Genomic DNA, 15480 nt, shown 5'->3' with positions numbered 1-15480 from the left:
ACTTCTCTGAACACCGCCTGTTTTTTGGCTGGAGTGGGTACATCTCACAAATATCAGAAGGCAAAGCAGCATTGGCTGTCCTGGAGATACAGCCTGAGAAAAAGAGAAGTGCGGAGGGCATCACAACACACAAGGGCTTTAAAACCTTTCCTAAACGGAACCCAACAAATTATGAATAGAAAAACTCACACCAGGAATAAGATTTCTAAAAGTCACACACACACACACACACACACACACACACACACACACACACACAAATAACCTCGGGAGCCGTGTCCTGGAGCTGCAAACAGTCAGCCCTAGCTCCCTGAGTTCTGCCGTCACAAGTGTAAGGTACTCCCCCTTTGATGGTGCCTCAAGGCTATCATCAGACTAAAACCCAGATTTAACCTCCGGTATGCACAAGGTTGGGGTTTTTTTGTTTGTTTGGTTTCATTTGGTTTTGGTTTGCTTTGGTTCGGTTTGGTTAACTCTAGCACCTTGAAGCTGCATAAAGCTTTTAAAGTTTTTCCAAATGGGCTTCTTAAAAGGCTCCTTCAGTTTAATCCTCTGTTAACCAGAGAATTAACCAGAACGTTCCATTCCATTTCCTAAAACATCTTTTGCCAAACAAGCTGATTTCATCCGTGCCAGAATCCTCCCACCTAGGCTAATTTCCATCCTGCAACAATTCTTTCCAATAAGAAGAGATAATAATTATTATGGATTGAGCAGCAGCCATGTTCCAGGAACTGCACACACCTGATTGACTCAAGTCTCCCTACAACACAGTAACACAGGAATCACCACTCACGTTTTGCAGGTGAGGAGACACGCTCAGGGAGGTTAAGAGACTTTCTCGTGGTCGGTCAGTTTATAGGGTTGGGATTTAATCCAAGTCTGTCTGGCCCAAAGCCTATGCTCTTTCTACTGTACTACCTGCCTCTCCACAAAGAAAGCAAGCAATGACTGCTGAGCTCTTTCCACAGTGCAAGCACACATATCAGTCCATTTATATCCACAGGCTCTGAAAGCAGTGAAGCAGCACCCAAGGCCCCCTTCCCAGGGAGTTTCCCCAGCACTCCTGGCAGGACAGGAATGTGACAGGCACAGGAGTACATGAAGGAGGAAGGGTATGAAGTCTGGACTGGCTGCCCAGGTGAGTGCTGGTGGGAACAGAAGCTGTAATGGATGCCAAGCAGAGCGGCCTTGGGCAATCAAAAGACTAACTCCTTTATCTGAGACTTATTTTTCTCAGTCCGTAAGATGAGCCCCGGACTGGCTGATCTCTGAGATTCCGTCCAGCTCAGCATGTCTTTACAATGGCAAAGGGATACGAACGAGCAATGCAGCACCCAAAGGAATGGGCCACACGTGCAGGCTGTGAATAGCCCCCTTATGTTATCTCATCCCTTCCCCCACCTTTCTTCACCCATGCCCAGAAAAGCTTCAGAGACCAGAGGTGAAGTGAAAGGTCAGTCCTCCTTGCTCCCCTTCTCCATGACAGTTTATACATACATCAAATGATAAGGAGGACATTTTGCTAAGTGAAACAAGCCAGACACAAAAGGACAAATGTTGTGGGATTCCACTTATATGAAGTACCCAGAATGGTCAAATTCATAGAGACACAGGCTGCGGGCCACGAGCGACACTTCCCATGGACCTAAAGCACCGAGTGGGTTTTCCCGCACGTGAAATGCCTTAACAATCCCTTCCAAGTATTTACAGATCTGTATATGGGATATGTATTTTAGAGATCTTCAATGACAATAAAAAGCAGTTGTTTTCAGCCCGCTGACTCCACCCCGGGGGTAACAGTGCCCTTTCCCCATGTCTATTTAATTTTACTTTAAACGAACTAGATTTCTGGATGTGAGTGCTTTTTTTTTTTTTTTTTAACATACACACATATACACTCACTCACCTAAAACAGGGTGTGTAGCTTTCCTTGAAATCAACTAACCTGTGGTACACAGTCACTTGGAAAGGAGTTTTCTCCTTTTACAAAAAAAGGAGTCCAGTTTCCATATCCCTGCCATCCTGTCATTCAAATACTCATCTGACAAACTTGCATCTCATGCCGACCGTGGAGAAGAAGACACTTTTCCAGGAACTATTTAAGTACAAACAGGCATTGTTTTGTTCATTCTAAGACACGGATTATCTTCCCATTTTAACATGAGGTATATTTCCTTTGTCAGTGGTACAAAATGAATAGCGCATCTCATAATTAATGGGCATCTTACATTAGGTAAAATAAGGTACAGGACACAGACTCTGCTCTCAAGCAGCTTACAGATGTTGCAATTACTGTGCTGGCAGCCAGCTTTCCTCACCTGCAGGAGGAAACCCAAGGTTTAGTTTGGAAAGGCTGAACTTTTTGCAAGAGATCAAATTACCCTTGGGAGTAAAACACTGTGCCTCCAAACAGCAGCACAGCCAAGACACCTTGAAAGAAGAGGAAGGCAGAGCAAGAACAAATTAGTGAAGGTTCAGGAACCTCTGAAAATATTTCTTTTCTAGGAAATACTCCCAAATGCTAACAGTGAGCACTGATTTCTTTTCTTTCCTATCTGACTCATTTTGGTGTTATAAAGTATGGTTTTACTCTTTATGAGGAAACACATAAATGGAAAAAAAAAAAATCCTTCCAGAAGGCAAGGAAAATTTCTGGGGGCAAAGAAATTTTTTTCCACAGCAAAAAAATACTGGGTAAAGGACGCTGCCACCTGAACTCTCAAGCTCAAAAAAGTGGAGGAGCCAGTCCAAGAGGAAGGTCTGAACGATCTTGGCAGAAGTATAGCACCATGCACATTTCTACCAGAAAAGCTTAAGGGTGTTTACAGATACTGGAGAAGCTAGAGAGACTGGCCAGAGGTGGGGCCCGAACCTCACAGCAATTATAAATCAGATCCTCACACCCCTGGGATAAGCTAACATGAAGGAAAGATGGCTATGAGTTGTTAACAGCAAGATAACTAGTGTGGCAGCTTGCAAATACTATATTGGCCTGTTTAAGAGAACGGAGCAGCAGCACCCTCTTGTCACATAGCAGGAAAAGCAGAGAGAACAAAAGGCAGAGCAGTGCATCCTGATTTAAGCGTGGCAGGCAGGCTGGCCACCATGTTGAATTCAGAGACTCTGCACCATCTAACTTTTGGCTTTCCCACATCTGGTACTTGATCCAGGCTGATCCAGCTGCATTCCTGAGTATCAGCACACAGGTGTTTCTACTGATGCTTTTTCCCTGTTGGGGGAAAAAAATGCGCTCTGAACTGAGGGGGTACAGTGCAGAGGTGGAGAGACTAGTGGCCAAGCAGACCCGCCAGAGATTTAAAAATGCACTGCCTGGGAAAGAGATGACGGGTTGTGCACGCCCATCTCCACGGAGGCCGCAGGAGTCTGAGGACGCATTAGCAGGAGGGCGAGTGTGTGTGCTGACCCAGAAGGAATGCACCCCCTTCTTCCTAGAGCTCACAGAGAGCCTTCCAACAACCTGATGCCTTCCCACCAGGGATGTCAGGGCCACTTAATGCAAAGTTTGATCCCTGGAGTAGGGAGTAAAACATTCTTTTTCTTCTCTGTTGTGTGTCAGCTTGCATTGCTGAATTTCTTTGTTTCCTAACTGAATCCCATCAGCGTGGCTGACTGCCTCACTTACTTGAAATGAACTGAGCTAAGAAACAAGTTTCTCAACAAGGCTGCATTCTCCAGGATGCTGAGAAGGGCAGAGCTAAGCTCAGCTCCTGCAGAGTGAAAAAAAAAAAAAAAAAGATCCTATTTATTGCCTTATAAGAACATTACAAACAAAAACACCCAAAAAGTCTCTCTCGCATCCAGTTCAAAGGAGCCTGGCATACACCATACCCACCATGCTGAGGGGTTAAAGGCCTCCGTGGCAAAGCCCAATGGCTGTTCTTCTCCTAAATGAGGAAGGCAGCATGACACAGAGTAAAAGAACTCCAGGTGGGAAAGTCAGACTCCTTATTTATGAAATAAGTGGATGTGATATGATGACCTATGGGGTCCAGGAAGACCTCAAAAATTCTCTGAACCTGAGAAGAAAATTATTTCAGGGAAAAATGAACAATCCCAAACAACCAATCATTCAGATCTGCCAAGACCTGATTGGTTATTAAAATAAGATCTACCCCTCCCTCCCATAGGCAGTAAGCAGGTGGCTTGCTGACTCAGCAGGCAGCTACTACAGTGGGGAAAAGGATATCCATCCCCAGGTGAGGAACCTGACACCCTTGAGAGCCCTACCCTACACGGCAAGGTCAACCTTCCACATTCAAATTCCTCCCCAAAGCTTGCCTCTTTGGCCCACTTCTAGAGAATGTCTCTAGTTTGACTGGTTGCCACAAAGCCCCTAATCACCAGAATTGTGGTGAGCAAGTGGGAATGGAGGGAGGAGACCTGATGACAAGCTGGTAAGTTCTAGACAAAGACTCTGGGCATGAAGACATGGGTTCTCTTCCGACACCTCCTTAACATTAACTTGGCCTTGAGTTCCCACAGCCCCCTCCTCAGTTGGTGAGTTATGTCATGACTCCATGATTCTCTAGAGAATCACTGATTAGTGCTTGGTCAGTGTTTAAGAAAAAAATGTTTAATTAAATTCTAATTTATTCTAAGTTAAGTATTTTTGCACATGGTATCTAGCACAGTGTTTTGTACTCAAGAAATATGAATGGAGGGATACATGAATCAATGAATGATCAGATACATTGAATTTGAGTTCCTGAACAGGAAGGCATAGTCAGTCAATCACCTGCACACACACACACAGAGTTCCAGAGTTTGCCATCACTTGTCCCTCAGGAGGTGAGCCCAACAGAAGTCATATGAGCACAAAACATCATCTGATATATTACCTTTCAGAGTTTACTCTAATACGGTGCCCTGGATTTGCTGGAATATCAGGGGGCCAACTCCTAAAAGTGAGTGTGCTGATATATAATATCTGAAGAGGACCCATGAAATCGAAATGTGGCCCCTTAGGTATCCCTTGTAAGGATTCCTTGGGATCACAGCCATATCTCAACAGATTCTTTCTGCCCCAGCCATGCAGCAAAAGGCTTCTCGTCAGGGTTTACGAGAGAGTTTTCCTCTATGTCCACATGCATCTTTGGGAAGGAATCTCAGCTCCATTTGTGGAAGAAAAACTTGTTGCTAATGCAGTATGGGGCTGTGCACCCACAGACTCTACAGTAGGAGACGTACCAGGCTAGACTGGGCTTTCACCACCCTCTGATGAAGCAAGGGGGTGAGCATCAAGGAGCAAATATAACTACCAGTAGGTGGAAGGGTAACCAGGGTCTGCACACATCACTGCAGGCACACTCTACAATTTCATCTGGCTACATTTAAAATGACAAAAACAGGGGCACCTGGGTGGCTCAGTCGGTTAAGCGCCCAACTCTGATTTCAGCTTTGGTCATGATCTCACGGTTCCTGAGATAGAGCCCTGAGTCGGGCTCCACGCTGTTAGCACAGAACCTGCTTAGGATTCTCTCTCCCTCTCTCTCTGCCCCTCCCCTGCTCACTCATGCACACATGCACGCTTGCTCTCTCTCTCACAAAGCATATAAATAAATAAACTTTAAAAAATAAATAAATAAAATGGCAATAAGAAAAAAGGATGTGATTCAAAGACAGGAGGGAAAATGCACACCAGATTAATCTTCTTAGAGGTCCTGTGGTCCTCCAAGAACAAAGGAGGCAGAGACACCTAGTGCAGAAATAAAGCACGCAAGACATTTTCATGCTCAAGAAGCTCTCTGCGGCAAAGGATCTGAATTCTCCCACCTGGGGTCTTCAGTCATGATGACAATCCTGAGAATGTATGCGTCACTTATATGATTTCCTTCAACTTGCATGTGTAGGCCCTATTTGTGTGACTCAGGCCCAGCACTTTGCCAGAACAAGTCCCTTTCATACCCTTCATTATGTTTAGTTAATGAAAACATGGAGTTGGCAGCCCCAAATGGACAAAGACTCACATTACCTACCGTTCTGTTTCTCCTGCTAAGGAACCTTGAGAAATGCACTTTCAGTGTCAGGCTGAACCTTCCTTCAGCAAAGTGGGCCTGGCCTGAGCCGAGCCACTTTTCACCATCCATATAAAATAGAAGGAGTCGGCCCTCCAAATGGATGCGGTTGACAGCTACCTTTCCCAGAGAAGATAGTCTCGGGGTGTCAGGTCTCCTATGAGGCAGACTACAAGGAACCATCCCTGAAAGTGCCCCTGAGATCTGCTCCCCAGGCCACATACAGCACTTCCCCCTGGGGCTGCAGGTGCTGATCTAGAAGTCCCTTTTAACGCACAGTGACTTGGGAAGAAGGGAAGACAATTCCCACTACTGGAGGAATGTCAATTGTCTGTGTCAGGAAGGAGTTGATCATGGCCCTCAGCACTGGACAACACCCTCCCTGGGTGGACACTCCCTCCCTGGGAGGACACCCCGTGTAGTCATTTCAGAGTGTGGGCAGGGTGGTGCTGACACCTAGGGGTGGATAGAGAAAGAGCCTGTGTGGAGGGAAGGCCGAGCTGTGGGCAGGACCTCCTGGGTGCACCTCCTGGAGGCATCCAAGGAGTGGTGTTGTCACCTAACTCCTCTCCGTCTGCCCACAAGTCTACCTCCCTCCACTCCCAGAGAAGGTCCCCAAAAGTTGTCCAGTGATCCCTCACACAGAAGGGCCAAAGCTAAGTCTGACTTTAATAAAAACTAGCCAGCCCTCCACCCTGTCTAGATTTCCACGGGCCCGAGAACAGCAACCATTCGGGGAGAATGGACGGAGAGAATATAAAGGTCCAAAAAGATGTGTCACCGGGCTCTCTGTTCACCAGGGACGCAGATCAGGAAGAACCAGGCAATGCCAAACCTCCTAGAGGCAGCCAGGGATGATTTCTTACCAAACTCGCTCGCACAGAGATGTTCAATTATGGCTTCAGATTTCAACTCGTTGTCACATGGAGGACACACGGTTGTGCCTAGGAAAGGAAAAGAAGAGAAAGAGGAGCTGTGAGTTCCAGGGGTAGGGGGTTCTGGAAGGAGCTGCCCCTGGGGAAGAGGTCGGCCCCAGGGCCAGGCTGAAAGTAGTTAAAGGTCTCCTGGAATTTCTGAAGGGCAACTGGAGAATAAGAGAAGAGTCCTGAAGCCCTGGACCTAAAGCCAAACAGACATAGCTTCTTGAAAACCTGTTGAATATGGTACAACCATTTAACCCAAACTTATCCAGGGCTAGGCAGGGCGGGTCTCTGAACTCCAGTTTGATGAGGTGTGGTGGTCCCTGGGAAACACATCTATTCCAGTTGTTTCCGGTTCTTTCTCCTCTCTCCCTTAAACATCCCTCTCTGAATCCTGCCCCCTTCCCATTCCCAAACTCCCAATAGGACAGCAGATCAATCTGAACCCCTCTCTAGGAGCCAAGAAGGAAACTCAGCCAGACTCACAAACTCCAGCCGCAGGCCCCGAACACCCCTTCCAAAAAGGCTATTGCAGTGCGAGTTCCTGCCTGCCAGGTGAGGGCTGGGGATGGGGGGGGGGGGGGGGGGGGGGGGGCGGGGCAGTGGTGGCTGGGGACCGGGGTAGCAAGAGCTGCCAAATGGGAGAGCCGGGGGGGTGGGCAGACGGGGAACCCTCTGAAGGCGTTTTCACAATACGGTGAAGGGCTTTGAAGAGGAGGTGTGTGTGTGGCAGGCATGAGGGCCACTGCCAGGCATTAGGCACAGGGGGAGGAGACTTCTGAGGCCAGGGCCGGAGGTCTCCGAGCCAAAATACTGCTGGAGGGGATCCCTTGAAAGTAAAGTGCCTCTGTGGGAGGACAGGCAGAAAGTAGGCAGTGGAATCCCCAGAAGGGCGAGGCAGCTGCTCACCATCACCCCCACCCCCACCATCACCTATCAAACTCTAGGAGTGGAACCCACCATCTAGGAAAGCATTTTACACATTCTAAAGGCACTACACCTTGGCCAACCACCGGAGGCCAAGCCCGGCTGGAGCTGAGGAGCCCAGGAAAGCCACCCCAAGGCAAAATGGTAAGAGGTGAGGCCCTTGGTCCTCCTCCTCCCCATCCTCTCCTCTCCTGTAGCTTCCATGGCTTCTGTGGCTTCCGTGGCAGCATCTCCTGCCTGGGAGTTCCCCTGCGGCTCAGTGAAATGGGCAAAGCTTCCCCCGATACTGACGCTGTGGAAGTTGCTGCCAAGCCCTGCCAGGCCAGGGCTGCCCCCAGGATATACCTAGTGCACAGCCGGTCACCCCCACTTCCAAGCAGGGTCCCCTCATGGCCCAGCAGAGGCCACACCCCTCCACCTTCACACTATACCCAGGGCCAGACACCATCCATGTCCTCAGGGCAGCAAGAATCACAGCTACACTCCAAGCAGAAGACTATGACTGTCTTTGGGCCCAGAATTTGGAAATTTGCTTTTCAGTCAGAACTTGCAATGGGGTTCTGGAGGTGGTGTTTCTGACAAAAGGAAAAACTTACCCAGAATTTTGCATTATGGTTCTTGCTTCCATGGGGAAAAAACAGGGAAAGGAGGTCCTACGTGTTACCTATACTAGGAGTGTGAACTGTGCTTTGGGGTTTTCTTTGTTTTATTATTATCTTTTTTTAAGTGTAAGTTATCATACTAAAAGTGTCTATGAATATAGTGTTCACCGAGCAAGCAGCTGTGAGAATATAAAACACCATCGCCCTGGCACACCCCCATCATCTCCTCTGGACCCTCTGAGTTCCCTGATCTGACTGGCAGCTGAGGGCTCCGGAGCCAACAGGGACATTTTCTCAGTCTCATCAATTAATGTTTGACCTTCAGCGCCACTCAAGGTGGAAAGAGCTCTTGGGGTGAGCTCTGTGTGCTCTCCACAGGGCTAACCCCCATCTCAACTTTTCTTATGGCACTCTGCAGCAGCCTGATCCGGGAAGGGAGGAATGTGTAATGCAATATTAATCTGCGCCCCCTCTGGCGTGTCCTCAGGGCCCTGCAGGCTGTCTCAGTAGGAGAAATCCACCATCCATCTGAGAAGGAGAACTAAATCACTGTTGGAAGGTATACTTAAAATAACGTTTAAAGCAAAGGAACCAAAAACTGAAAGGTTTTGTGGCTCATTAATATTTTAGGGGGAGTAGAGGAGAAAGTCCACAACACTGGAATTAAGATTAAGTGATTTTTCAAAAATCAATGCACACACGCACACAGCTTGCTTGCACTCTCTCTCACACACACACAATACATACACAATACATAATACACAATACACACACGATACATACACAAACACATGCACACAATTACACACAAACACACTCTCTCTCTCTCTCTTTCACACACACACACACACACACACACACACACACACACACAGCAGTTCTTCCCTGACCAGCTCCTTGATACATGGAGAAAGGACCCTAAGAAAGGCTCTCGAGACACAAGGGCACCATGACCTCTGCAATCTGCAACTAAAACAGCCAGGCTGATTTAATGCACAACAGGTCTAAACAGCAAAAACTAAAACTAAAACGATGTGCTCCCTCATAGAACTTAAATCAGTGAAACCTAAGCGGGAAGGAGGAACAACAGTTTATCGGCCTGGGAACGTACAGGTCTCACGTTAAGTGCAAGATTTAGAAACGACTTTCCTGGAAAGTTTATACAGTTATGCCTCTTCCGATAACAGATGTGGGTGTCACTGGGGCATCAGCCTTTTGGAGGGAAAAGCATCTTTTCATTCATCTCTCATTGTCAAGTTTATCTTTAATAACACATGGCTGCAAAAGCCTGCCCAATACCCCAAAACATGACCAATTACGTGAACAAAAACCAGCCTAGAGCATGCAGAGATACGCATTGCTTTGAAAATTTGGTTTTAATTTCAGAGAATCAGAAGAAAGAATAAAAGTCACGCATCTGTATTTATTCTCACCCAAAAGTACCGGTTCCATTCTGGAGCCACTAGCCATGTGGCAGTTTGGTCTGTGTCAGCCTACCCCTACACACACACACACACAGCTCTCCCAGACCCACCTCAGCTGACAGTGGCCAGGCATCCTGCGGGGGGTGGGGGGAAGTCCTGTGGGACTCCCTCCACCGAAGGGCTGCAGCACTGGAGAGGTGCCCTCTCCGGGCAGGGCCTCTCACCATAAACACTGAGGGGAGAACCAGTCCCCAAGCCCCACACCTGACTGGTCCTCCACAGCCTGTCTCCCTTGGGCAGCTGGCCTTGGGAGGGCGACTGCCTAGGCACTACTGGGACAGAGCTGAGGGGAGAGGAGCATGGGACCGAGGCCCCTGAGGAGATAGCAGACAAGTGAAAAGAGCAGCCAAGGAGTCAAAGGCAAGACAACAATTATTCGGTATTCCTCTACTTCCACCACAGCCTTTTGAGGGGTTCGGTTAGGAGGATTCTTCCCCCTTTATAAGCAGTCCCCATCTTCCCCTCTGAAGGTGCTCCCCCAATGGGCCCCCACCTCACGTGCCTGGGCTGTCCCAGAAACAGACAACCGGGAGTGGAGCAGAGGCTGCTGGGGCAGAGCTGGGCTAATCTCCTGGCCTGTGAGGAAGGGGAGAAGGAAAATCCTGCGGGCTGCAGGGGATGGCTCCACACCCGCAGAACACAAAGTGCTTTGTTTGCTCTAGGTAATTGCTCAGCTCTTGCTCCCAAAGGGCCGCACTTCCCCGAAGGTTAACCCTGTGCAGACACCCAGGAGGTGGGGAGCAGAGGTGCCCTGGCCACTGCAGCCAGACAGCCAGGTTTCCCACCCAGCAGGGGTCCATGCCACCCAATGCCCATCACTTTGGGCCGATTTCCTCCCTCCCTAGAAGAAGCAGGAGCATTCAAGTTTGGGGCCCCCTGTCCCCATGCTACCCCCTCACTCTGGAAGAATAAGCCCTTCAGAGGACACTTCTCTCTCAGGCATCCTTGGAGATGAGCTAAGCCAGCAAGCAGGCAGTCCCCCACCCTAAACCCCTCCTCAGCAAACGCGCAGGACACGTGCCCTGGTGCTGAGGGCACCTAGGGGCCCCCATCCCAGACTATATGCACATCTTTCAGCCTCAACTATGCTTCTGAAGAATTCGCTCCTATAAAAGGCCACTGCGCTGCATTTTTTGCTTGTTTATTTTGATTTTTTTTTTTTTTTTTTTTTTTTTTTTGCCTCTCCGGGATTTTTTTCCCTCCCACTCAAAAGCTGCCCTTTAAGTGGGAGGGGTTCTGAGAGGAAGCTCAGGCCCCTCCAGGGACTGTTAGGAAAGTCTCCAATTTGCGGAGCCCCACTCCCCAAGGAGAGATGAACAATGAGATAATTACATTTTTATCTTTCTAATTACCTGAGGATTTGTGTAAATGGGAGAAGCAGGGGGTATGCAAGAATGGGAGAACCAGCTTTCCAGCCCCAACCCTCCCCAAGCAGACCACCTGAAAAGGGTGGAGAAACAAATCCTCAGCTTCTAAACTTTTTTTTTTTTTTTCTCAGCCAGTTCTCAGCCCTCCCGGAGTTCCTAGGCCCAGTGACTAGCTCAGGAAAGCTGGAGGGAAGCGAGAGGTGTTTGGTTTTTGGGTTTTTTAATCCTCGTCGAACCTATGAAAGTAAACGAAGCTGCGCCTTAGCATTTTCTCGGCCTTTCTGGGCTTCCTACACTGTGGGTTTGGGTGTTTTCCTCCTGGGGCATCCCGTCTCGGGTGTGAAAAACTTCGATGGGGACTCGGTTCCCTCCCAGAGAGAGAAGGGCTCTCCTTTCCTGTGGAGCATAAGGCTTTGTCTCAGGTGTGGAGACAGCGACCCTGGATCCCAGGAAGCGACGCCCGGGGCACCGCACGGAGCTTGCTTGGGGCTCAGGCGCGGCCACCGCTGCCGGCCAAGCCCGCCGTGCACCTGGGCTGGTAGAGGTGCTAAGCGACACCTCGGACTTTTTAAAACTCATTGCACAGCTTGAGAGCAACCTCCAGGGAGCACGTCCGAACTCCAGGGAGGAGCAGCGGGGCAGGGTGGGGGGAGGGGGCGGATCAGCGTGGCAGCGGCATCCCCGCGGCGGGTCCGCGGGTGCCCCGCCGGCCCGGGTCAGGGGACTCGCGCGCGTGGGACGGGGCGGCCTGACCTTGGGGCTTGGAGGCTTCGGTGGCATTGGGCGGGGTCATGGCGATGCAGACGTCGCCCTCGGGGAACTTGTCACACTTGAGCATCTCAGGCCAGTAGAAGCCGAAGAACTGCATGACGGGCTCGCACGAGTCGCGCACGGCTTCGCAGAGCCAGCGGCACGGGTAGATGGGCCGGTCGAGGCAGACGGGCGCGAAGAGCGAGCAGAGGAAGACCTGGGTGCCGATGTGGCAGTTCTTGTTGAGCAGGGGCACCCAGCTGCTGGCCTGCTGCTTCACCTCGGCCATGGTCTCGTGCTCCAGCAGGTTGGGCAGCACCATCTTCTTGTAGCCCACGTTGTGGCACAGCCGCAGGTCCACCGGGATGTCCACGCACTGCGGCGGCTTGGTGTAGAAGCGCCCGCTCTGGTAGGAGCCGATGTCCGACTGGAAGCTCACGTAGTCGTACTCGCTGGCTGAGCCCGCGGCCAGGAGCCCGGCGGCCAGCGCCAGCAGCACGCCCGGGGCGGCCCAGCGGCGGCCCCCAGCGCCGCGCCCGCTGCCCATGCTGGCTCGGCGCACTGGCTCCCGCGACGTCGGGGCTGCCTCGGCCGCCTCCCCGCGCGCGTCCCGCCGCAAACTTCCAGGGACCTCCAGGGACAAAAGGCGCCGGCCCCAGCGCTGCCCGGCTCGGCGGCCGCGCGCTCCTGCCCGGTCCTCGGCGGGTGGCGGCCCTCGGCCTGCGGCGGGCGCCGCGGCGGGAGCTCGCGCGGGGAAGGGGAGCGCGCGCGGCGGGCCGAGTGCTGCTGCCCCGGCTCCCGGACGCGCGGCGGGCTGGCTGGCGGGCGGGCGGGCGGGCGGGCGGGCGCGCGGCACTTACTCGGGAGGCTGCAGGATTCGAGTGCCCGGTGCTCCTGTTGCAAAGCCCTCGGAGACTCCCTGCGCAGCCAATCAGCTCCCGGCTGCTGCGAGCCGCACTCATTTAGCACGTCAGTCACCGGCGCAATTAACCAATCGCTTCACTTGCAAGAGGGTTCCGTTTACTAGAACTAAACCCAGGTCAACACCCCTTAAAAAACAAAACCAAAAATAAATAAATAAATAGCGGAAGAAGTGGGGGAAGGAGAGGAGAAAATGGAAGGAACGGACAGGAAAAGAAAGAGGGGATAGATAAAAGTGTGGGGTGGATAAAGAGGACAGTCAACGCTGGTCAACTTGAGTAGGCTTGATGAAAAGCCAGGAACCTTAACAGTACTTGCAAACCCGTGACATACTGAAGACCCCCCCCCCTTTTTTTTAATACAATTTTTCCTAATTTCAGGCAGAAATTCAGCCCACCAGACAAGCAGCCCACCTCCCCGGTTTTGTCCTCTGTAGTTGCAGTACAAAGACAGACCATTTCAGACAAACCCGGGCTCAGGAAGGCTGAACCAAGGGAGGTCTGCTTTTAAATCCCCAGCCGTCCAGGTGTCCAGGCTCAGTTCGTGCAAACCCAAGGGGGAGGGTTTAAGCCTTCCAGCCGCTTGCCGGTTTAAAAATGCAGCACCCTTCCAGGTGGGACAACCGGCCGGTGGCCAACCTCAGACAACACCAGAGGCAGTAGGTAACTGTCCCAATGTTGCTCAGGGTGGGAGGAAATATTTCTCACAGAGGTGTTAGCTTTAGGAGGACAGAAGAAGAAAGGAAAGGAGAAAAGAAAAGACATACTCAAGTCCCAGCCTGACAGCAAGTCTTGTGTGTGCCCACATATACACATTGACATGTTTGTGGTGTAGAAAGCCAAAACATTAAAAACACATGTGCACTTATCAGTGTGGCTTGTGTAAATATCAAGTCCATCACTCAGGCTCACATGCTACATTCAGAGCTGGTCCAGGAACCTCGGGTCAAAACCCAGGGTCCCCATTAAGGCAGAAGGCAAAAAGAGTGTATCAGTAGATATACAGCAGGCCCTCTCTAAAGGCAACCCCTCCCCCAAGGAAACAGAAGTCTCCCTGCCCTCGGAGTCTCTGGGAATTTTTTTGTATATTTCTAACATTACCCTGAGAGGAAGGGTCAATCTCCAGAGAGCTGAGAGTGTGACCATGACTGACCCCTGAGGACAGGTGACAACCACAAACATCTCGTGAAGTTTGTTAGGTCTCTACACTGCCTGTATCTTGAAGTGTGTGTGGAGGGAAGCCAAGGATGCTGAAAACCCACATCTGAGCAGTGTGACACTACTGCATGTGGCAAATGGGCCACAGATCTCAGAGCTCAAGGCAGGCACTGTAGGTGGTGTTGTCTTGCTGGGCCAGCTTGTTTGTAAAGCTCTGGGGAAGCTTGCTTTGGACGCTGCAGACCTAATTTCTTGATGGACGGATTCCAAGTACAACTACCAGAGTTCATGAAGAAGTAAGGCTCTGTTCTTAAAGCAGTCGTGCCCATCCAGCGATTGTGATTCAGCCACCCACATTGGAAGCAGCTGCACGGTCATCCTCTCTGTCATTTCTCAGCTCATGAAAGGTGCAGCAAAGAAAGACAGGCAGAATGGAGGGAAAGAGATGAGAGAGATAGAGCAAGACTTTGGATGGCCAAGGGTTAATCCCCAAACAATGGGTGATGCTCAGCCCAAGAAGCTGGGGAAGACATTCCTCACAGAGAATAGACTGCAGGAGACTGGGCAACTGTTTCTCAATTCAAGGGGCATTTAGAGAAAAATGCTGTTTGGTAGAGGGTCCTTTTCTTTCCTACAGCCAGGCCCTCAGTTCCAAACCAAATGTGTCTGTTTACTCACGCACTGGAAAGAGTTGTGTTTGTAGATAACATCCTCTCATCTCTGAATCCACGCTTAGCTGACCTCTCACTCATGTTTGCAGTTTCCCCAAATGGTGGGAACTTATGTCTTTCCACCATTAAAATTCTGGAAAGTAGCCTGGGTGATAGCTACTTTCAGTAGTAGACCTCCACCAGTCTCGGAGGGTCTCAAGGAGAAAATCTCACAGTCCCACTGAGAGAGGGAGCTAGGCTGCACCTAGTTGTTCCTTGTGGACTTTGATCACCCCAACCCCCAACCCTCCACCCCATCTTACTGCTTGGGAGAGAGGCCTCTTGGGCTGTACCAAGGACACAGTCATCTTGAGGACAGACAGGGAGTGTTGGTATGACTAAGAACCCAGAATCCTAAACCCAGTACATTTCTGGCTCCTCCAAAGACCCAGCTGGAAAGGAAGGACTCAGTCTCAGTACCACTGACAGACCAGAACCTATACCTGAGATTTTGGAGAGTGACTGCCCACTGCCAATCAGTTCACATATCATATAATAGCGCCAGGCAGAACAACCTGAAAACTGTACTTTAGAGGTGCATACAGGTTTTTGTCCTTATTCACACTATCAAAACTTGGTGCTTCAAAGTCCAGTCTCCCTTTTC

General features: G+C 50.4%; 1 protein-coding gene across 1 annotated transcript in view; it reads right to left on the bottom strand.

Annotated features, from left to right (window-relative positions):
* SFRP1 (secreted frizzled related protein 1) overlaps positions 1-12635 on the bottom strand; it is a 41391-nt gene extending 28756 nt beyond the window's left edge. Inside the window, exons 1-2 of the mRNA XM_042934762.1 lie at positions 12092-12635; positions 6905-6982 (exon numbers count right to left, since the gene is read on the bottom strand). Of these exons, the coding sequence (XP_042790696.1) occupies positions 6905-6982; positions 12092-12635 (622 nt within the window). The remainder of the gene's footprint in view (positions 1-6904; positions 6983-12091) is intronic.
* Between the last annotated feature and the right edge of the window lie 2845 nt (positions 12636-15480).

Source organism: Panthera leo, chromosome B1 (assembly GCF_018350215.1).
Source record: "Panthera leo isolate Ple1 chromosome B1, P.leo_Ple1_pat1.1, whole genome shotgun sequence".
Classification (NCBI taxonomy): Eukaryota; Metazoa; Chordata; class Mammalia; order Carnivora; family Felidae; genus Panthera; species Panthera leo.
The sequence above is the reverse complement of the archived record's forward strand: the minus strand, read 5'-3'. Positions and strand labels throughout refer to the sequence as shown.